Source organism: Spermophilus citellus (assembly GCF_964194105.1).
Source record: "Spermophilus citellus genome assembly, chromosome: 6".
Classification (NCBI taxonomy): Eukaryota; Metazoa; Chordata; class Mammalia; order Rodentia; family Sciuridae; genus Spermophilus; species Spermophilus citellus.
This window is the reverse complement of record NC_138187.1, coordinates 151,658,083-151,681,053: the sequence shown is the minus strand read 5'-3', so window position 1 is coordinate 151,681,053 and position 22,971 is coordinate 151,658,083. Positions and strand designations below refer to the sequence as shown.

At 40.6% G+C, this 22,971-nt stretch overlaps 1 protein-coding gene across 13 annotated transcripts in view; it reads left to right on the top strand.

The window, feature by feature from the left end:
• Positions 1-22,971, top strand: part of LOC308652420 (transmembrane epididymal protein 1-like) — an 85,482-nt gene that overhangs the window by 29,568 nt on the left and 32,943 nt on the right. Inside the window, exons 4-6 of one of the 13 annotated variants that reach the window (XM_081300253.1) lie at positions 7,998-8,157; positions 13,198-13,311; positions 15,525-15,782. The exons of 10 other annotated variants lie outside the window; for them this stretch is intronic. In XM_081300253.1, the coding sequence (XP_081156379.1) occupies positions 7,998-8,017 (20 nt within the window). In that variant the 3' untranslated portion in view covers positions 8,018-8,157; positions 13,198-13,311; positions 15,525-15,782. Of the gene's footprint in view, positions 1-7,997; positions 8,158-13,197; positions 13,312-15,524; positions 15,792-22,971 lie in introns of those variants that run through there. 2 more of the 13 variants (XM_081300257.1, XR_014022788.1) reach the window with 2 other exon arrangements.

Sequence of the window (22,971 nt, the reverse complement as noted above, 5' to 3'; positions counted from 1 at the left end):
GATTACTCCTTCAGCCCACCTGTCCCCCACCCTTTGGGCCTTCCCACCTACATTCCATCACTGCAAGATAACAGAACTAAGGACAGGAATGCGTCAGGAATGTGGGAAAGCTGAAAGTAGACCTTAATTATAAAAGAGGGAAGATCTCCCCTTTCCACGGATTCCACCTCTTGGGTCCCCTTCTTCTGGGAGAAGTCTTTTCTTCTGTCCTTTAATAAAGCTTCAACTTTCCACTGTAAACTTGCCTTGGCATGCTTCTCTGGTGTTATACTTCAGCATTGGGGAAGAAAGGACTCATCACTGGTAAGCAGCGGTAACAATATCAGTTGTACTGTCTGTTTTCATACCTCATTTTACTTATATGAGTCTTACCTCTTTGTTTCTTGGTTAGTTTAGTTAAAAGTCTGTCAACTTTAACTTTTCAAAAAACTATTTTTTTTTCATTGGGATTTTTTTGTTTGTTTTGTTTTAGTCTTTCTTTCTCCTATTTCTACTCTGATTTTTGTTATTTTCTTCCTTTTGTTGATTTTGGGTTTGGTCTGCTTTTACTCTTCTGGTTCTTTGAATTGTATCACTAAGTTGTTTATTCAAAATATTTTTTAAAATTTTGTTATTGGGTCTCACTAAGTTGCCAAGGCTGGCCGTGAACTTGTGATCCTTCTTCCTCATTCTCCCAAGTAGCTGGAATTGGAGGTGTGCACCATCACACCTGGCTTCTATTTTTTTAATATAGGCACTTATTGCTGAAAACTTCCTTCATACTACTATTTTTGCTGCATCACATAGACTTTGGTCTGCTATGTTTTCATTTTCATTTGTTTCAATGAATTTTTAAATCTCCTTTTGATTTCTTCATGGATTCCGTCAGTAATCCAAGATATTTTTGTTTAATTTTTATGTATTTGTACAATTTTGGAAGTTTCTTTTGTGGTTGGTTTCTAGTTATAGTCTGTTGTGAGGAGAGAAGATGCATGTTATGATTTCATTTTTTTTCTTTTTAATTTGAGTCTTATTTTGTGGCCCAACATATGGTCCTCTGGAGAATGTTTCATTTGCTGATAAGAAAAATGTGTATTCTGCAGCAGTTGAATGAAATATTCTGTAATTACCTGTTGGGTCTACTGGGTGAATAGCAAAATTTAACTCAAGTGTTTCTCTGTTGACTTTTTTTTTTTATGTGTGTGTGGGGGGACTAGATGAGCTGTCCATTGGTGAAAGTACATCATTGAAGTCTCCAATTGTTATTTATTATAATCTATCTCCCCTTTTATATCTAATATGTTTACTTTATATGATTTGGTGCTCCAGTGTTGGTGCACAGATATTTGCAATTATTCTTTCCTTTTGTTGAATTGATCCCCTTATTGCTATATAGTGACCTTCTTTGTCTCATTTTACAGATTTTTACTTAATACCTATTTTATTTAATGTAAATATAGCTATACCTACCTGGTTTTAGTTTCCATTTTCATGGTTTATTTTTTCTCATTCTGTTTCTTGTTCTTTCAATCAATGTGTGCCTTTACTAGTGAAGTAAGTTTCTTATAGGCAGAATATTATTGGGTCTAGTTGTGTGTGTGTGTGTGTGTTTGTGTGTGTACTAGGGATTGAATCCAGAGTGCTTAATCACTGAGCCTTGTCCCCAGCCCATTTAGTTTTTTATTTTGAGACAGAGTCTTGCTAAGTTGCTTGGGGCCTTGCTAAGTTGCTGAGGCTGGCTGTGAACTTATGATCCTCCTGCCTCAGCCTCCCAAGCCACTAGTCATTCTCTAACTTTTAATTAATAAACAATCCATTTACATTCAAGAATATTATTCACAAAATAAAAAGAAATTGACAAAATGAAAAGGCAGCCTACAAAATGGGCAAGAATATTTGCAAAACATATATCCGACAAAAGGTTAAAAGCCAAAAGGTACACAGTCTTTATTTAGAGGGTATGGTAGAGAATGAGGTGAGGCATCCATGGGTAAACAACTGATTATGAGATTGTTGCAGAGGGTACTTAGGAGTTTCTCTGAGTGCAGCAGTTGTGCTGAGGGAAGAGGAAGTTTTTCATAGAACATGAACCATCTGACTTTATGCCTCTGCATAATCATCTGCCTGCCTCATGTATGCAAAGCTGTGGAGCGAAGAGGCAGAATTGATATGCTGATAGTGCTCCTGGAGTGTAGGAGAGTCTTCACTGCCTGTGAATCTTAACTCTCATGCAAGAATCTCCCACTTAATCCCATCTCATCTGAGTATTTTCTGCACCTACTTAATACAGTAATCCCTTTTTATGCTTAATTTTGTTTTCTGCAATTTTCATTACCTGATTTAAATCACGGTCCAAAAATATTAAATGGAAAATTCTAAAAGCAAACAATTTATTAGTTTTAAGATATACACAATTTGAGTTGCATGATGAAATCTTGGGCATCAGGTCTGTCCTGCCCAGGATATAAATCATTATTTTTTCCAGTGTATTTACACTATATGTAGCTGGCTATTAGTTTCTTAGTGGCCATCTCAGTAATTAGAGTGACTGTCATGGTATCACAGTGTTTGTGTTCAAGTAACCCTTACACTGTGTCACAATGCCTATGTCATTAATCTCATTTCATTTCTTTATGCTAATGCAAAAATAATACATAGCCTTTACAGAAAAAATTAGACAAATACACAAGCAAAAAATGAGAAAAAAATTAAGCACTTGAAATACCATAATCTGATAACCACTATTAGCATTTGTTGTAGAATTCCAGCTTTAGGAAGGCAAGGGTGTTAAAAAAAAAGAAATAGAAAAAAGTGACTAAAAAATAGAAAGAAAAAAAAAGACTGGAAATTTAGAGAGCAGGATTCCAGTCCCAATTTTTTTTCCCTAACTAGCAGTCTCTCAGTTTCTTTATTAGAGAAAGGAAAGCATTTTGACATCCGTGTTCTCAGAGAGAGAGAGAGGAGTTAAGCAAGGGATGAGATGGAAGGGGGTGTATTTATTACACATTCTCCTCTTTAGTTAGTGGTCAAAACACTGAGAAGACTCTGAAGGGCTGACTGTCCAGAGAGAAGAGGTACAAAGGGAGGCTGTGAGTGGGACACCAATGGAGTAGACCAAGGAAGAGAAATCCCTGGTATTCTCTTGGGTTCTTGCCTTTGCTCTGGGAAATGGCTGAGCTGCTTTTAGTAAGAGTGGTACTGTGGTCTATGGCTCCACTGAGTATTTCCCATGATCAGCAGCTGGGGCATGTTTCTGAGTAGCTCAGGTCCACCTCGAATAGACTGTGGGCATAAGGAAGAGCTGCATTTATTCACTTCGTAATGGCACTTCTAGTGCCTTGGGGTTCTGATCTAGGGACACAGTGAATGTGGGGGACAAGCTGATACCACTCATCTCCTGACCACCACATTTACCTCTCTCTGCTCATGACCATTTCTGGCGGCGGGGACAGGGGTGTCAACAGTTAGAGGAAGAGGGCAGAGCAAGCAAAGGAACACCTGAAGTTCAAGGTTGAAAGTGGCACATATGCAGAACAAGTAGTCCCACAAAACATCCCATCTGTGATGTTCAGTGCTGCATTTGGCAAGGCCTCAAGGCTACGTGTTCTTCATTAAACTCTGAGCATCCTGATCTCAGGACTTTAAAGATAGGAATCACACGTCCCAAACCAGACACAGCCCACGGTAGTCGAGAGGGAAGCCAAGTGTGGTGAATGAATAGCAGAACTGCCAGACTGCCCCAGAGTCCGTGGGTGGGGAGGACCTGGACAGCTATTTCATGGGGAACTCAGCTTGACCACAAGAGCCTGTGGAGGTTCTTCACCCACTTCAGACCTGCCTCCCCCACATTACTGAGGGCTCCTGGGAATAGCCAGTGCCATTTGTTCATCATGAGTTGCTGGAGTGAGCGAGAAAGTCTCTGGAACTCAGTAAATATGAATTTTAACTGCAATGCCAGACTCTTGTCCTCACAGAGACTACAAAATAGCTAAAAGCATAGTATGCATAAACACACATACGCACACATGAAATATACAAATAGACATTACTAATTAAAGAGTTATTTAGAATTAGAACATGTCATGAGTGTTGTGCAGAATGCAGTTTAGAGGATCCAGGAGCCAGAGTTGTCATGGGAGAGGCTGTGGTTGGTTAGTTAAGCTGCAGGTTACTGTGGATGGGTGGGGGGAGTGTAAGGTTCTTTCAGAAGCTCTTTTTAATCTGTCTCTTTTTGATTGTTTATGTCCTTGTCATCTTCATCTTTGTCAATGTTTGTAACTTATCTTGTTTCATTGGGAAATGGCTCCAGGAGAGGGGAGAGCAGCTGTGTGGCCAGGGACTAAGTCAGGGATTCAAAGGTGGCATATCTAAGGGGAATCAGCACCAGGCCATAGTCTGAGCCTCATCTGGCCAGACTTTTCTTAGTAATACAAACAGGAATATGAAAGATAGTCCATTTGCTACTCTAGAACCCTCTCCGCTCTATGTGTCCTCCTCTGTGCCTCAAGGGGCTGTGCTTTATGGACAGCAATAATGATCTTCTTCCCTTGTGGCTTCTGGTTAGGTTTGCTTATGAACAGCATCATGGGAAGGAGGTGGTGAAAAGGAAGAGGGTGGGTCCAACGTGTTTATTTCTGACTTCCCTCTTTTAATGGGTTGTGGTAGGTTGGTTGCGTCATCTAGGGAAGGCCCACAGAAGACCGCTCCTATATAGATAAAGCCACTCTCCAGGTCTGGTGACCACACTTCCTTGGGCCTTCAGGGCTAGATGTGGTTAGCAGGCCTTCACTGATATTAACCTTTTACGGCTGGGATCTGGAATATCCCTGAAAAGCTTATGTGTTGAAAAATTGGCCCCCAGGGAAGCAGTGCCCAGAGGTGGGATAGTCAGGGAGTGATTGGATCATGAGGGCTGACCTCATCAGTGGATTCATACATTTGATAGATTAATCATTTGAATGTTCTACTGGGAGGAGGTGGGGACTGTCTGCAGGTGGGACATGATTGGAGGAAATAGGTCACTGCGGTTGTGCCACTGGAGACTATTCACTTGTCCCTGTTCCCCCTTTCACCCTGCTCTGTTTTCCTGGCTGCCATGAGTTGAGCAGTTTTCCTCCACCACATCCTTCCATCACGATGCTCTGCCTCACCTCAGGCCCAAGGCAATGGAGTCATTGTCCATGGACTGAAACCTCGGAAACCATGAACCAAAACAAACCTTTCCTCATTTAAGTTGTTACTGTCAGATATTTTAGTCATACTGATGAAAGTTTGACTGACACATACCCTTGAGAGTTTTTAGCGTTCCTGTAAGCATTGCTTTAAGTGGTTCCTTTAATCAACAGACTTCATAATTTTACCCCATTCAAGTATGCAATTCTGGGTCAGTAAATGATACAGTAACTTATATCAAAAGTGGCAGGAAAAACCTTCAAGATGGGAATTTGGGATGAGTTTGCTCATATATATGAAAAATGCATGAGTAACTTCCTTGCTAGAGAAAAGGTTTCATTTAACTTTTAGCCAAGAGTAGCATCCCAGTTACCTAATCCAGTGCATGGATTGAAGTATTGGTGAAAGGCAAAAGTTGGCAGACGAAATGACTTTAAGAAGTTGATCACATGATAACAATAGTGATTCTAAAAATATGGGGGTCAGCTCACTCTTTGGGAGGCCCTAGAGAGCTATACTATCCAGTTTGGTAACCATTAACCAACATGTGGCTATTTAGATTAAAATAAAAATTAAAGTTAAGTAGAATTTGGAATTTGGTTCTCTAATCATATTCATGTGCTCAGTAGTCACATGTGACTAGTGATTGCCATATTGTAGGACAGCATAGACAGAAACTTCATCATCATGGAGTTGTGTTGACGAATGCCACTCAAGAGGTTTTATAGGGTGAAGAGAGAAAAATACTGAAGTCTTCAAATGATCAATTCAGAAGATGCGGGGGGAGGGGGGAAGCATTTATGCCAATCTTAATTTCTTAGAGCTGCAAGGACGATAACCCTACCCTCCCATCTTCTGGGAGTACCAGAGCCAATTAAGTGCCTTCCCATGCCAGTCTCTAGTGCTAAGTCAAAGGTGCAGGTGGGAGAAGGAATAGGTCCCTGAATATATGTGTTTTAGAGAGAGAGAGCAGGTGAAGTTGAGAACTTTGAACTCCCCAGTTCCCTAGGCTCTTAACTGACTGAAGAACCTCTTTCTCCCACTAGAGAGAGAAAGCCTTCCTCTGCATGTGCCCCTTTCAGTAGCTTCACTTGGAAGGATGCCATTACCAGAGAACACCAATCTTTGTAGGACCCACTCCCAGCACTCTGACAACCTCCAGGTCCATAACAAGAGGAGGTCCCAGTGCAGCCCAGGCAAGGATACACAAGACCTGGTCTAAGGTGGGAGAGGAAATCAGTACACCAAAGTATTATAAGTCCTCACCAATAAGGTTTGGCCAGAACGTGGTGAGCATGGATGGGAACTAATGCTCCAGGTGTAAAGTGGAGTTGAAGACTTGATTGGATCACAGTATGCGGCTACTTTCCTGAGGTACTGGATTTAATATGTGGACTTGAACATTTAGGAGTGGTATAAATCATGTGCTGGGGCAGCCAGTTGGAAACCTGACTCAACCATGATCCATGTTCAATGAAATTGACGTACTGGAATTTCCCTGGCAAACTAGAGAAGCACTTGCACATAGAATTTTCTGCAGCAGTGGGGATTTTCTAGAATTCATGCTGTCCAATATGAAGACTTCTAGCCATCTGTGGCTCTTGGGCACTTATAAAAGGTTGGTCAGTGCAACTAAGAAACTGGATTTTAAAGTTAATATCATTTTAATGAATTTAAATTTAACACATTTCTGGTAGCTACTAGATTAGGTGATGCTACTCTAGTTAAAGGAGTTGGCAAGCTCAGGAGAATAGGAACATAAGGGCCACCTGCTCCAACACCCCTTCATGATAACCCCTGTGGAACTTGGAGGAGACTTGTTTTGTCTTCGGAGGCCACCCTGGCTGGGTCCTCCAGGGTTGATATGAGGTTATTATCTTTCACTTTTGAATAGCTTTTCTATTCCTATTTTTTTCCCTCCTTAACCCAAATGTTATCTGGAAAAACTTCTTTTAATTTGCAAATAAATTGTTTTTTTTTTCTTTTACTATTTTTTATGTTGATATTATTTCTGCTCTCTATTTTGTTTTTCTTCATAAACATTCTTTGAAGTGGTATTCAAACTTCTCTCTTCCTATTATTAATCTTTTACATGATGTGATTATATCTGAAATGAGTGTTATAATCTTTGGTTCAGACTTTATTTTTCTCTTTATTCCTATCAAGTTTTATTTAATGATATATGCATAAATTTAATGCTACCTTATCAATACCATAAGCTTCATGATTATTACGTCTTCTTGGTGAGTTGAATATAATAGAAAGAAGAAAACATCTTTGTTCCTCATCATTGTTAATGATTCTCACCTTTAGTTTTCTTTTGTCTGATACTAGCATAGCAGCACCTGCTTTTTAAAAATTAATTTTCCAGTGGAGACGCCTGTGTTTTAACCTTTTTGTGTCCCATCATTTTAAGCATATGTCTTGTGGATACTATGTAGTTTGACTTAGAATTTTAACCTGTTCTGAAAATCTGTGTTACCTTGATAGAGGGATTTAAGATATTTAAGCTTATTGTGACTCTTGATATATTTGGACTTACTATTGTATTTTGGACCCTAGTTTTTTCTTTTAAAAAAGTTTCATAAAAATGAATAACTTAAGCATTTACTAGAACAAAATTTCCCCTAAAACAAAGATAGGTCTGTTAGAATAGAAGGCTGGAGGTTAGTAGCACATCACTGCATTTTTATGTTCTCCAACTGTCCTTAGTGTTGCAGCTCCAACTGTATCAAACCTTACAAACAATCCCCCTGAATCTTAAGATCATGACATGTCACATAGGCAAATTTGTTCTTGGCTTCTCAGGACACCAGTAATTAGTTCTTAATTTTTTGTTCCTCAAGTAAATGAACTTTATATCTGAGATTTAATGAAAGTCAAGACACCCTGGCTGGAGCCTCCCTGGAGCAGCAACGTCTAACGTCTAACACAGCAACGTCTAACACAGCAGTTACCGGTTGGTCTTCTCTACCACCGAGAAAGAACAGAAGATTCTGCAACAGGGTGAGGTGGTTAGGAGTACGGAGTCTGGGATTACCCTGAAGCTACTGGAATTTCAATTTTGTCACATTTCCTGCCATTTGGTAGTTATGAGACCTCAGCTCAATAACCTCTCCAAGTCCCATTTTCCTCAATGTTAAGTGAGGTTGACAATAGAATCACCTCCAAGGATTAGAGGAGGTGATCAATCTATGTAAAATCATACAGCAGATCCTTGGCACAGAGTAAGTAAGAACTCTGAAAAGGATAGCTGATATTATTAGTAATTAATAGTAAGTATCTTAGTCCACACACAGGACTGTAGACAAGACTGTTTTCACATAAATTTTTGTTTCCTTAGCCCCTACAGAAGGACAGCCTTGTTTCTGGAAGGCACATAACTCTCTACAGAGAGACATCACTTGCCTTGATAACCCAGAGCTGATTGAAGATGGCAGCTCATGAACAGGGGCCTGAGGCTTAAGCAGGTGCTACATTCACTGGTCTCATCCTTGCAACCTTTGCCCTATTTTTTACCTATTCTCAGTTGTTGCATTAGGAAGAACTGGCCTTAATGAAATATTCAGTCCGGGACCTTTTCATGTCCCAAATTAACTTTAATGAGCAAACAAGGAAAGATCAAGAGGCCCGCCACTGGAACTTCGGGGAACTTTGAAGCAGAAGCCAGGATGGGGTAGATGCCCTCTGGCGATCAGCCAGCGTTTGCTTTTTGATGACAGCAAACCCTCAGATCTTGTTCATCTGGGATGCAAACAAGGGGCTGTGGTACCAGAATATCTGAGATTCCATCTTTTGCAATGCACACACTGTGTGCCTCATTCAACAAACGAGTTGAACATCTGCTGTGAGCAAGATGCTTGCCCTAATGCTGTGATTAAATGCTTTGGGTTAATGTCTGGTGAACAGGACACTGTCTCTGCCCTTGAGAATTTCATATTCTAGGACTGGAAATTGTATGTGCACAAGTAGCCATAGTAGGAAGGAGGACTGATATGTCACGAAAGAGATATAAAGTTTATTGAACAAAGCTGTGATCCTCTCACCTTGGAGGGAACTGAGATGGCTGTATATAGGAAGTTAGATGGGAACTTCCCTTTTAAGAGTGGTGGGATCTGAACAGGAGTGTAGTATTTTGTAGGTGGAGCACACAGTGTGAGTACTGGTAGAGAAGTTCTGAGAATGTTCTGGAAACAATGAGTTGTACCTACCCAGTATCTTCTGTATTTTGATGAGAGAAATCTCTCAATCAACTTCAGCCTCAGTTTTCCCGTAAGCAAATTGAGGCTAGATCATCTTTATTAATTGTGAAGATCAAATGATTCATATTGTAATAGTTCGGTTGTCTATTCATTATATGCTCTCAAATAATGGTGGTTAGCTTCTCCCAGACCTGTTTCTGGTTTTCCCCTTTCTCTAGTCCTTAAGCTGGTAAAAAGCAGATTCCCACAAATTTTAATGGGATGTGGAGTTTGGGTGCAAAAAAGGAGCTGAAGATCAATGCTGACATTTCAATAAGGACGTTTAAGATTGCCACAGGTAGTCCCCAGCAAGGGCAGTGCCCTCCTGTCATAAAAGGACCCCAGTGTCCTGGGTAGAATGAGTTCTGGAATGAATCTTCTGACTAGCCCCACTGTTGCCTTCCTTGTTACAAACTCCAAAGTGAATGGTCATCTTTTCCACCTGTCCTGCCACAGCCCTGTCTCTGAACAGCTCCTTTTTCAGACAATTCCTTCCCTACTGCCCTAATTTTCTGGTTGAAGACTTTCCCAGCAAGGAACTTAAGAATCCATCAGGTGCTCTGTTTATAGCCACATTGACCTTGTGGACATTCTCAGGAGTGGTGGACCTCCTCTGGAGCCATACATCATCATTTTCATTTATGGTATTCAGTTCAACACTGAAGCAGGATCTTAACTGCAACTCCTCCTCTTGTCTGAGTTTCAGCAGAGGCTTCAAAGGCTAGCAATAAACTGTCCCTGGGACAGATTGTCACTCCTAAGGGATGTGCTAGTGTCTAGACTGCAGGACTTTTAAAAGGGAGGCCTAGAGTCAGTGTTGTGGCCTTTGTTCGTTACCCAGCTCCAGGCCTAGAAGTTGAAGCTGCTCAGAGATGGGAAGTGGGCATTTCCTGCAGAGAGATATGCACTGGTGTCCCATGCATTTCCTATATCCTGCTTCCCATTGGACAGTGGACAGGGTGAAGGATGCCTTTCCCCTCCCCTTCAGCTGAGTGCAATGGGCCAGCCTCAAGGGTATTGTGTAGAGAGCAGGATATGTGTGCTCCAGAATTGGAGTTCCGAGGGTCCCTGTCTGACTCTCACTTGGGGAGTCCAGTTGCAAGAGGCTGTCCTGGAGCTGCTCTTGCCTCGAGCAAAAGAGGAAAGTCTTATGCCCACTGTCAGAAGAAGCACAGAGGCTGTTGTATGTAGGGTCCACACATGAACCCCATGGAAGTCAGAAGAACTGGGGTCTCCTTCAAGGGATCTCCTCTAAGAGAACCCCAAGAAGAGTGAAAGGTGCCCTAGAGATTGAGAGGAGGAGTTGGAGGTGCCATCTGAACAAGGGGTGATGTGGACATGGAGTTGCCTTCATGCATGAGGAAGCCACAGAGATAGATCACCCAGGGGACGTGGGCAAACGTGCCAGCGTTAGAAGATATTGAGATTTTACCCTACTTACAACCTAACCTTTCCTCCAGTCTTCTCTTCCCTGGGCCCAGCATAATTTGATGACTCTACTGACTGGGTCTTTATTATATTAGTGGCTGAGATTTTGGTATTAGATCAAAGAAAACAGTGTTCACTGTTTGCAAAGCTCTTTTGGATATTTCTATTTCACTGAAAATGGCAACAACCCATGGGGTGGGCAGGGGATTTCCTCTTGATACTTGTTTAAAAAATGGAATAAGTGGTTATTAAGTGACCCAGAAATATAGAACCAGAAAGTAACATAACCAAGATCTGAACCCAGACTTCCTGGCTTCAGGTTTTACCTGTTAGTCATTTAATGGCATCTAATCAGGATCCCCCAAACATGTTATGAGCAGTTTAGTGGTAGAGACCTTTCAAAATTTTTACTTTGGAGGTTATAAGGACATGTCATGAAGTTTATATTGTTTGATCCATTCACTCAACAAATGATTATATTTCAGTGGGAGAAGGTAACTGATAAAGAATAAGCAAGAGTGCAAATACATAATATTAGATGCCAGAGAAGGGAGGAGAGAGAAGTGAAGTAGAGAAAGGGAACAGCATGTGCCAGGAAGAGGGGGTGGGAGCTGCTAATTTGAAGTAGGGTCATCAGTGAAGGTCTATGTGATAATGATGGCATTTGAGCAGAAACTTAAAAAGGGGAGCTAATGAGTTGTAAAGATAAATGTGAAGAGTTGTCAAGGAAGAGGGAATAGTAGGTATGAGGGCCCTAAGGCAGGAGCATGCTTACTGTGTTTAGGGAGATGATCAGGAGTCTAATTCTAGATATGTTGAGTTCAAGGTGCCTATTAGACATCTAAATGGGAGTTTTGTTGGTAGTTGTGTGTGCATGTCTAGAGTTCAGAAAGAAGCTGTGTTCTTAGGCAGAGTGAGCCAGGGAGATACTGGTGGGAGACCAGGACAGTGAGCATCAGAGGGGCCTGGATTGCAAAGGACTTTGAAGAATATCATGGGCCTTTGCCTTTTGCTCTGAGATGGGAAGTCACTAAGGAATTTTGAGCCAAGAAGTAAATTAATTAAAACTAAGATTAAATAAGATTATTGTGGATACCAGTACCATGTTGAAAATGAAGTTTGGGAGTCCAGAAGGAAGCAAGAGACCAATTGAGGAGTCCTGGCAATTATCCAGATGGAAGGTAATGGAAGCATGGACCGGGATGTGAGAGATGAAGATGGAGAGATAAAGGATTTTACTGCAGCAATAGCACTATACAGAGCATCTGCATTTTCCTGCCCCAGTTCCTGAGTCTCAATTCCCCCAAGGCAGCAAGAAGAATGCTGGAAGATGCAACACGGTGGGTTGAAATCCGGGAAAGGAACTCTGGGCTGAGGAAGCCTGAATCCTTTGTAATGGACAAGAAGCATGCTGACCCTTCTTAGGGGCTGCTGTCCCTGTGTCCAGAGTTGTTTGTGATGCAAATGTTCTTAAGAAGATAGTCCAGAAGAAAGCCAGTCAGTGTCTCTGTTCACAAGCCATGTAGAAATGAGAGGAATCCATGGAGAATTATTTACAAACACAGTGTCACCCTGATAAAGAGCATTGTGAAAATTTTTGTTTTTCACAGTGATTGGGGATGTTACTGTCATTTCAGCATTACCAGTTGTTTAAATCACCATATTCATATCATACGACTTTTGTGTATAATTACATATACTCCTATGCATATATTTATAGATGTGTATATATATTCAGCGCTTAGTTCATAAGGTGAAATAGAAGAAAAAATATTTTCTTGACTATTACCTTACCTCTCTTAAATAAACTTTCTTTGTTAAAAAAGTTACAATATAGTCAGATGTTTGTATCAAATACTGTTGAGAGGTTAGTGAAGAGGACTGACAATCGACCACTGGATTAACAGCATAGAAATCATTACTGACCTTGAAAAGAACAATTTCAGTGGAAAGGTGGGGTAAGAGTCTCTTTGAAGTTGGTTCAAAAGAGCATGAGAGGACAGGAATTGAGACAGAAGTATAAACAACTTCTTTGCAGAGATGTTCTGCACAGGGGAGCAGAGAAATAGGGTGGTATGTGAATCACTAGTGCCTAGCATGTTGGAAGGGCTCAATAAGGTCAGGAAAAGGGGTGTCATGAGCTATGGGAAGCTCAGTAAATGTTGGCCTCCTGAAAAGGTGCTAATAAATTGATAAGGATGGGGCTACTCAGGAAAGTCTTCTAGGGGTTTTTTCTTTTAGTTTTAGAAGAAATGATGGTGTTAGAGGATTAACACAGAAGTTATAGGTAAACTTTTTTTTTTTAAAGAGAGAGAGAGAGAGAGGGAGGGAGGGAGGAGAGAGAATTTTTTAATATTTATTTATTTTTTTTTTTTAGTTATTGGCGGACACAACATCTTTGTTTGTATGTGGTGCTGAGGATCGAACCCGGGCCGCACGCATGCCAGGCGAGCGCGCTACCGCTTGAGCCACATCCCCAGCCCAGTTATAGGTAAACTTAACCCTTGACTCTACCATTTATTAGCTGCATGAACTTGGGCTAATTACTTAACCTTTTTAAGTTTCTATTTTGTCATTTTAAAAATGAGGACAATCATTAGCATTATCGTTATTATTAAATAAGAAAAAACATAAAGCCTCACTGATACAGAGTAACTCTCAATAAGTTTTAGCAATGCAGTGCAAAAATTTTCTTCATGAGTTAACTTTGGACTAAGCAGAGGGGAATGAAGGGAGAGGAGGGAATATGGGGGTAGGAAGGATAGTAGAATAAATTGGACCTTATTACCCTATGTGCATATATGACTACACGTTCTGTGTAACTCTATATCATGTACAACCAGAAGAATGAGAAGTTATACTCCATTTGTGTATGATGTGTCAAATTGCATTCTACGATCATGTATAACTAATTAGGAAAAATTTTTAAAAAGAAGTAATTATTACCTCTATTTATTATATAATGCTGTTCTTATATGACAACTGGGATTAGAACCAGAATGTTCATAATAAACACCATTGAACTAAAAAAAAAAAGTTTCTTCCCTAAGGACAGGTGAAAATGTTACATTGGATAATGATAATATATATATTTTTAACTATGCTCTCCCCATTCTCAATGCAGACCAGGAACAGGGACTGGGCTGAGGTGTATATAGGGTAGGGTCTCTCCACCTCCTCTTTCTGTGCAGTCAGTCTAAAAACACAGCCTGCAGTCTGAACAAGGAGGCAATGACAATATTTCTGAAAATGTTTCTATAAGCATTATCATTTTCAATTGTAACAATGCCCTAGTAACTAAGAGGAATTACCACTCTTTTAAAATAGATAATAAGGGCTGGAGTGTGGCTCAGGGGTAGAGCACTCACCTACCATGCACAAGGCCCCAGGTTCAATTCCAAATTCCAGAAATAAATACATTAATAATAATTATGCTATCTGATTAAAATAGACAATGATTTTGAGGTTCAGATCAGCCATGTCACTTTGCATGTTTATGTAGTAAGAAAAATTAGGAATTCAACTTTGGAAATTGATATTCATCCATTACAAAACACTGCCGAGCACGCATGCTTAGAGAGAAAGGGGCAGGCAATATTTGCTGGAAGGTGGTGTGCACCCAGGATGCCCCAATCCACACTGTCATACATGGAATTAGGTATGAAATAGCAGAATCTCTGAGAATACATGGTTATGCTCCACTATCCTTTGATCTTTGAAAGATCATACATAGGAAACTTCCAGAATATAGAGATGTTCAAAAAAGAACAACAGGTCACTCTTAAAAACTTCAATGGTCAAATGTTTTAAGAAGTGAAAAGTGGTGCAGAGAGCCACCTCTCTCACAGCCAACTTGCTCTTTCTTAAGATGCAGTGTTAACCAGTTGGCCCCACTAATTCATTCCCTAGGTAATGGGAGATTATAAGATCTTAAGTGAAGAAGAAAATTGACACTGACGGCAGGAGAAGCTGGATGGCAGCCTGACAAGAGAATTAACTCTGACAAGCAGAACAAAAACGGAAAGTTCTTAGTAATTTGGGGTTCCGTAAGATAATCACCCTCCACCCTACTCCTGTCACTCAAGGTGTTCCTGTACAACAGAACAGGACAAGTAAGAGAGCCATAAAAATAAAAGTTAAACTAAATTCAGAATACTTTATTAAAGATGGCAGAGATGGGGCTGGGGCTGGGGCTGTAGCTCAGTGGCAGAGCACTTGCCTAGCATGTGTGAGGCACTGGGTTCGATCCTCAGCACCACATTAAAAAATAAATAAAATAAAGGCATGCTGTCCATCTACAACTATAAAAAACATTTTAAAAAAGATGGCAGAGATGTTCCAATACATTTTAGCAATATTTGTGTGTAAAACAGTTTAAAACCTGAAAAGAAAAACCACCCTACTCCCAGTTTCCTGAACAATTTGATGGCAGATAAACTCAAGTTTCTTGCCACTAAGAAACAACTTATGTGCCTGGCCATTGTCAAGCTTATAAACTAGCAGAAAGGTCAGATCTCAAACTCATGGTTCCTCATTTCCTGGTATAATAGAGTGAAACAACAAAAACAGCTTGAATTTCATGTTTCAGTGTATCAAGAGAACTCTGCCTAACTTTGAGTGTGTGTGTGTGTGTGTGTGTGTGTGTGTGTGTATGTGTGTGTGCATGTGTCCCTGCTGTAACAAAATTCTCCTTTCTCTACTTAGGAGATGGAGACTCATCAAGAAAGAATGAAAGAATTGTCCTGGCTACACTCTTTATTCTTTATGTTAATAAAGTCTGGATCTGTCTAGTCTCTTGGGAGTGTGCGCAGCTCTTTTTTTTTTTTCTAAAGTGAAGGCCCTTCCTGTGATACTCAGGAAGAAGATGAGACAGAACAGAACTTTTAGACTTTAGGGCTTAAAAAGTAAATGGCAGTCCAGCCCTAGAAGAAATTCTGGGGGTTGGAAAGAACATGAGACTATGGGTTTGATTAGGAATAGAATCTCACAGGGGGCAGCGGGAGGCAGATGGGATTGAATGGGAGACACAGGCCTGGGTAATGTCTGAGGTTGCATGGAATGAATTGGCTGCTCAGAGAGCTCTCCTCCTTCAAAAGCCCCTGCTGGAACTGAGACTAGGGTTGTGGTAGCCTCTTTATTTTACTGGGCTGCAGCAGGAGAGAGACATGGAGTTCATTGTGGAAGATGGGGGACACGGGGCAGAGGTGAGTGGGGTTGGAGGAGCTTGTTGATACAACAACAGCAAATGCACTATTCATGCTTCTTCTTTTCTGAGAATGGCTATTCAGCAAATTTTATGGGACTGCAGTAACTATTAACTCTGGGGTTCTTGGAGGAAGGGGTTGGGGCATGGGTTGCAGTGGGGGACAAAGGGTTCATTTGCTGACAATCTGGTGAACGAAGCCAGTTCTGTTTTCACTTCAGAAGTCAGTGACACTGTTTTTGTCCAGAGAGTATGAAGCTATTTATCTTCATAGGTAGGGAACCAGGAAAAAGGGAAATGTCCTTTCTTGCCTGATGTTCAGATAGCCCACACTGTTGATTCTGATGGCTGTTCAAGTGATAGGAACTATTATGATGCCCCTGAGTGGTCTTTTATTTTATTTTTTATTTTTTGGTACTGGGGATTGAACCCAGGGGTGCTTAACCACTGAGCCACACCCGCCCCCCGTCCTTATTTTTTATTTCGAAACAAAGTTTTGCTAAGTTGTTTAGAGTCTTGCTAAGTTGCCAAGGCTGGCCTTGAACTTGCAACCCTCCTGTCTCAGACTCCTAAGTCACTGGAATTATGAGAGTGTGTCACTGTGCCTGGCCCCTGGGTCAACTTTTAGAATGACCTAAATAACTAGAAATTTTTGCTCCAAGTAATATGGGAATTCTCACATGATTCAAGCTTCCTCTTTGAGAGGCACATGGGGGCCCAGACCTGATTTTCAGTATGGTGTGACATGAGGCCATTCTGGTACATCTTTGGTGACTAGTTGGCTGAAGCATTACATACCAAATCTTGTTGATGTACTTAGGAAACTTCAGGTTCTCGGAGACCCAAAAGTAACAGACCGCTCCACCACTGTTTACCCCACCTGAGAAATTTATATTTGTGTTTAGCCAAGATCTAAGGAGAGAACCCAAACCTCCAGGTGATAAACTACAATATTCAACAAGCTCATAGGTTGACCCCGAAGCAAATGATAGTTTTTATGACTTTATCTCGTGAGGGAAATGATGCTAACGAGAGCAGGCAGGTCTTACTAATCATGACCTTTAACATGGATCATGGGGTTTTTTTGGATTTTTCTGATGGCTCCAATCCTGATCTTCTGTATTTGGCTTCCTCATGTCTTTCCTCCCAAGGAGAGGAGATTTAGAGATTCTTTTCAGGTGGCTTGGGACTCAATTTCAGTCCAGCAATGTTTTTTTCTCTTTCCTGAGTAATGAAGTTTCCGGATTGGAATGGATCAGGGAAGGAAGAAGGTTCCCATTGAGGACCTCCTATGGGAGGAGACTGTGGGACACCCATATGCACACAGTGGCTTGGCTGAACGCTGTCCTGAGAAAAAAGCCCAGTGCGCACCTAGATGTGAGAACTGCTCAACACAGACACCCTCGCTCTGTCTTGAAGATGAACTTCTTACTCCAAGAATTTCCATTTGTAGCAACATGGCAGACTGATGTATCTAATCTCTGACCTCCCACCCCTGCAGGAAAAGGCATGCTGGATAAAATAAATAAGAGGAATTGGGAAAATTTATATTTGTGTTTAGCCAAGATCTAAGGAGAGAACCGTTTCAAACCTCCAGGTGATAAACTACAATATTCAACAAGCTCATGGGTTGACCCCAAAGCAAACTGAATGGGACAGGACCCAGATACAGGTTCTAACAGTTGGGAATTTATGCTGCTGAGGACAGGAGATACAGTTTTAGGGAACTAAATCAAGATTCCTGCATAGAGGCTGGATTTGTATGTGTGGCCCCTTAAATGTGAAGAAGACTGAAACTTCTACCAGCAAAGAAAAGAGTAAGGAAGCTGCTCTCTGCTGAGAGTTCAGGGTAGAGAATAAAATGAAGCTCCGGTGACAACCAGACCTCTCCCAGTCCACACTGCTCAGGTTCAGGGGATGCGGGAATCCCAACCAAGATATTAATATAAAATCTATCACAGGATTAGTGAGACTCTTGGGGTGCCCAGAAGAAGCAAAGGAATCTCCCAAAGGAAAAAGCAAGCCCAACTGAAGTGGGTTCATGGTCAAATTCATAGCCTTTGCCTAAGGAGACTGTTATTAGTTTTCTAGGGCTGCTGTAACAAAGTACCACAAACTGAGTGGCTTAAACAGCAGAAATGTATTGTTCGTGGTTCTGAGGCAGATTCTGAGATCAAGGTGCCAGCAGGGTTGACTCCCTCTGGGGACTGTGAGGGGTGGGGGGATGTGGTCCATGCCTGTGTCCTAGCTTCTGTCCTAGATTGGTTTGCTGCCAACCTTTGATATTTTTTGACTTACAGAGGCATCACCCAGATCTTTGCCTTCATTTTATATCATGATGTTCTTGTGTCTGCAACCAAATTTTCTCTTTTTATAAGGATATCAGATACTTGAGATGGGGCCCAAGCCTGCTCTAGTATGACCTCATCCTAACTTAGAAATTATATCTGCAGTGACCCTTTTCCCAAATGGGATTTTATTCTGAGGTCCTGGAGGCTTTAACATGAATTTTCGGGTGTAAATTCAACCCATAATAGAGACAACGCCCCAGGAGGGTCCGCTGGTGGCACATATAAGGGGGGAGACTAGCTCTCCAAGAATGTAAGAGAACAATATGAAAATATGAGCTCACTCTGCTCAGCTTCCTCAACTGTCACAGGGAAGGTACGTCCTTCACCTAATGTTGTGAGGATCAGACTAGAAAATGTTCAGACAAGCTCTTAGCGTTAAACTGATGCACTGCACTACCATTACTTTTCATTTTATTTTAATCAAAAATAATAATTCCCATTTGTGATAAAACCATATTATTTCATTCAATTCTTGTGTATTAATATCCTTGTTTTGAATAGAAGGAGATTATGGCTTAGATAAGCCATTTGCTTAAAGTCACATGGCTAATACGTGGCAAAGGCAGAACTGAAACCTTGGCCTGTCAGAGCCTAAAGTTTGAGCCCTTATTTATTCTGAATATTTCCTGGGTGTTAGGGCTGTGTTCTAGTAAGGCTGAGGAAGAAGCAAAGGAAAGGAGACACGCTTTGACCTGAGGAGGAAAATCCAGCCCAGTGAGAATGGTAAATGGAGATTGATTTAAAAAGTAAATAAGCACAGTGTAGGGTGTAGGGAGGGAAACAGAACAATGAATGACACCTGGTCTCCTCCCTAGAGGAGACTGGGGGAGCAAATAAAAGATGTGGTGCAGGGGAGGCTGTGACCCCAGAGTGGGCAACAGTGGGGAGACAGGGACCAGGAAGGCAGGGAAGCCTGCCGGGAAACACAACATTTCCTGATTTGGGGTGTGCCAGGGAATATGATATGCTTTAAATTCCAACTCTACTGATAGTAAATAAAATTTGTAGGAGGCCATCAATGTGGACTAGGCTCCTCCACTGGGCCCAGTTGACCGAACCAAAATAGAGCTTAATCCCAGTCACTGAGCTTTCGCTCACTACCGGAGGCTCTGTGATCAGTTAACCAAGTGTAAGCTGTCATGAATTGTCTCTTCGTGTCCCTCCCACAATCTATAAATGCTGTCAGATTGTTAGTTGGAGTTGTCAGAGCCTGTTTTGATTCAGGGGGCTGCAGAATTCATGACTTGTTTATATTTTGTTTTGTCTTTGTTTTTCTTTGCTCAAATAAACTACTAAATTTTGTTGGTTGAATTTTTCTTTTAATGCTGTTTATGTGTTGTGTAACCTTGAACTACTTGCACTCTCCGAATCTGTTTCTTAAACTCTAAAATGGAATATTTGGCCTTAATAGCCATCTGCCTTTTATTCTTATAGAACCCCCTTTTTTTTCATTAGTTTCTATTTTTATTTTTACTTCATTTCTTTTAATTTTTTTTATTGTTGGTTGTTCAAAACATTACATAGTTCTTGATATATCATATTTCACACTTTGATTCAAGTGGGTTATGAACTCCCATTTTTACCCCATATACAGATTGCAGAATCACATCAGTTACGCTTCCATTGATTTACATATTGACGTACTCATGTCTGTTGTATTCTGCTGCCTTTCCTATCCTCTACTATCCCCCCTCCCCTCCCCTCCCCTCCCCTCTTCTCTCTCTACCCCCTCTACTGTAATTCATTCCTCCCCCTTGTATTATTTTTCCCTTTCCCCTCACTTCCTCTTGTATGTAATTTTGTATAACCCTGAGGGTCTCCTTCCATTTCCATGCAATTTCCCTTCTCTCTCCCTTTCCCTCCCACCTCTCATCCTTGTTTAATGTTGGTCTTCTTCTCGTACTCTTCTTCCCTAGTCTGTTCTTAGTTACTCTCCTTATATCAAAGAAGACATTTGGCATTTGTTTTTTAGGGCTTGGATAGCTTCATTTAGCATAATCTGCTCTAATGCCATCCATTTCCCTCCAAATTCTATGATTTTGTCATTTTTTAGTGCAGAGTAATACTCCATTGTGTATAAATGCCACATTTTTTTTTTCCATTCGTCTATTGAAGGACATCTAGGTTGGTTCCACAATCTTGCTATTGTGAATTGTGCTGCTATGAACATCGATGTAGCAGTGTCCCTGTAGCATGCTCTCTTTAGGTCTTTAGGGAATAGACCGAGAAGGGGAATAGCTGGGTCAAATGGTGGTTCCATTCCCAGCTTTCCAAGAAATCTCCATACTGCTTTCCAAATTGGCTGCACCAATTTGCAGTCCCACCAACAATGTACAAGTGTACCCTTTGCCCCACATCCTCTCCAGCACTTGTTGTTGTTGGACTTCATAATGGCTGCCAATCTTACTGGAGTGAGATGGTATCTTAGGGTGGTTTTGATTTGCATTTCTCTGACTGCTAGCGATGGTGAGCATTTTTCCAGGTACTTGTTGATTGATTGTATGTCCTCCTCTGAGAAGTGTCTGTTCAGGTCCTTGGCCCATTTGTTGATTGGGTTATTTGTTATCTTATTGTCTAATTTTTTGAGTTCTTTATATACTCTGGATATTAGGGCTCTATCTGAAGTGTGAGGAGTAAAGATTTGTTCCCATGAAGTAGGCTCCCTATTTACATCTCTTATTGTTTCTTTTGCTGAGAAAAAAACTTTTTAGTTTGAGTAAGTCCCATTTGTTGATTCTAGATGTTAACTCTTGTGCTATGGATGTCCTATTGAGGAATTTGGAGCCCGACCCCACAGTATGTAGATCATAGCCAACTCTTGCTTCTATCAGATGCCATGTCTCTGATTTAATATCAAGCTCCTTGATCCATTTTGAGTTAACTTTTGTGCATGGCGAGAGAAAGGGATTCAGTTTCATTTTGTTGCATATGGATTTCCAGTTTTCCCAACACCATTTGTTGAAGATGCTATCCTTCCTCCATTTCATGCTTTTAGCCCCTTTATCAAATATAAGAAAGTTGTAGTTTTGTGGGTTGGTTACTGTGTCCTCTATTCTGTACCATTGGTCCACCCGCCTGTTTTGGTACCAGTACCATGCTGTTTTTGTTACTATTGCTCTGTAGTATAGTTTGAAGTCTGGTATCGCTATACCACCTGATTCACACTTCCTGCTTAGCATTGTTTTTGCTATTCTGGGTCTTTTATTCTTCCATATGAATTTCATGATTGCTTTCTCTATTTCTACAAGAAATGCCGTTGGGATTTTGATTGGCATTGCATTAAACCTATAGAGAACTTTTGGTAATATCGCCATTTTGATGATGTTAGTTCTGCCTATCCATGAACAGGGTATATTTTTCCATCTTCTAAGATCTTCTTCAATTTCTCTCTTTAGGGTTCTGTAGTTTTCATTGTATAAGTCTTTCACCTCTTTTGTTAGATTGATTCCCAAGTATTTTATTATTTTTGAGGATATTGTGAATGGAGTGGTTGTCCTCATTTCCGTTTCAGAGGATTTGTCGCAGATATACAGGAAAGCCTTTGATTTATGCGTGTTGATTTTATATCCTGCCACTTTGCTGAATTCATTTATTAGCTCTAATAGTTTCTTTGTAGACCCTTTTGGGTCTGCTAGGTATAGAATCATGTCATCTGCAAATAGTGATAATTTAAGTTCTTCTTTTCCTATTTTTATGCCTTTAATTTCTTTCGTCTGTCTAATTGCTCTGGCCAGTGTTTCGAGAACTATGTTGAACAGAAGTGGTGAGAGAGGGTATCCCTGTCTTGTTCCAGATCTTAGAGGGAATGCCTTCAATTTTTCTCCATTCAGAATGATGCTAGCCTGAGGCTTAGCATGGATTGCTTTTACAATGTTGAGGTATGTTCCTGTTATCCCTAATTTTTTGAGAGTTTTGAACATAAAGGGATGCTGTACTTTGTCAAATGCTTTTTCCGCATCTATCGAGATGATCATATGGTTCTTATTTTTAAGTCTATTGATGTGGTGAATAACATTTATTGATTTCCGTATATTGAACCAGCCTTGCATACCAGGGATGAATCCTACTTGATCATGGTGCACAATTTTTTTGATATGTTTTTGTATCCGATTCGCTAGAATTTTATTGAGGACTTTTGCATCTAGGTTCATTAGAGATATTGGTCTGTAGTTTTCTTTCTTTGAAGTGTCTCTGTCTGGTTTAGGCATCAGGGTGATGTTGGCCTCGTAGAATGTATTTGGAAGTTCTCCCTCTTTTTCTATTTCCTGAAATAGCTTGAAAAGTATTGGTATTAGTTCCTCTTTAAAGGCTTTGTAAAACTCTGCTGTATACCCATCCGGTCCTGGGCTTTTCTTAGTTGGTAATCTTTTGATGGTTTCTTCTATTTCCTCAATTGATATTGGTCTGTTTAGGTTGTCTATAGCCTCCTGACTCAATCTGGGCAGATTATATGACTTAAGAAATTTATCAATGCCTTCACTATCTTCTATTTTATTGGAGTATAAGGATTCAAAATAATTTCTGATTATCTTCTGTATTTCTGAAGTGTCTGTTGTGATATTGCCTTTTTCATCCCGTATGCTAGTAATTTGAGTTC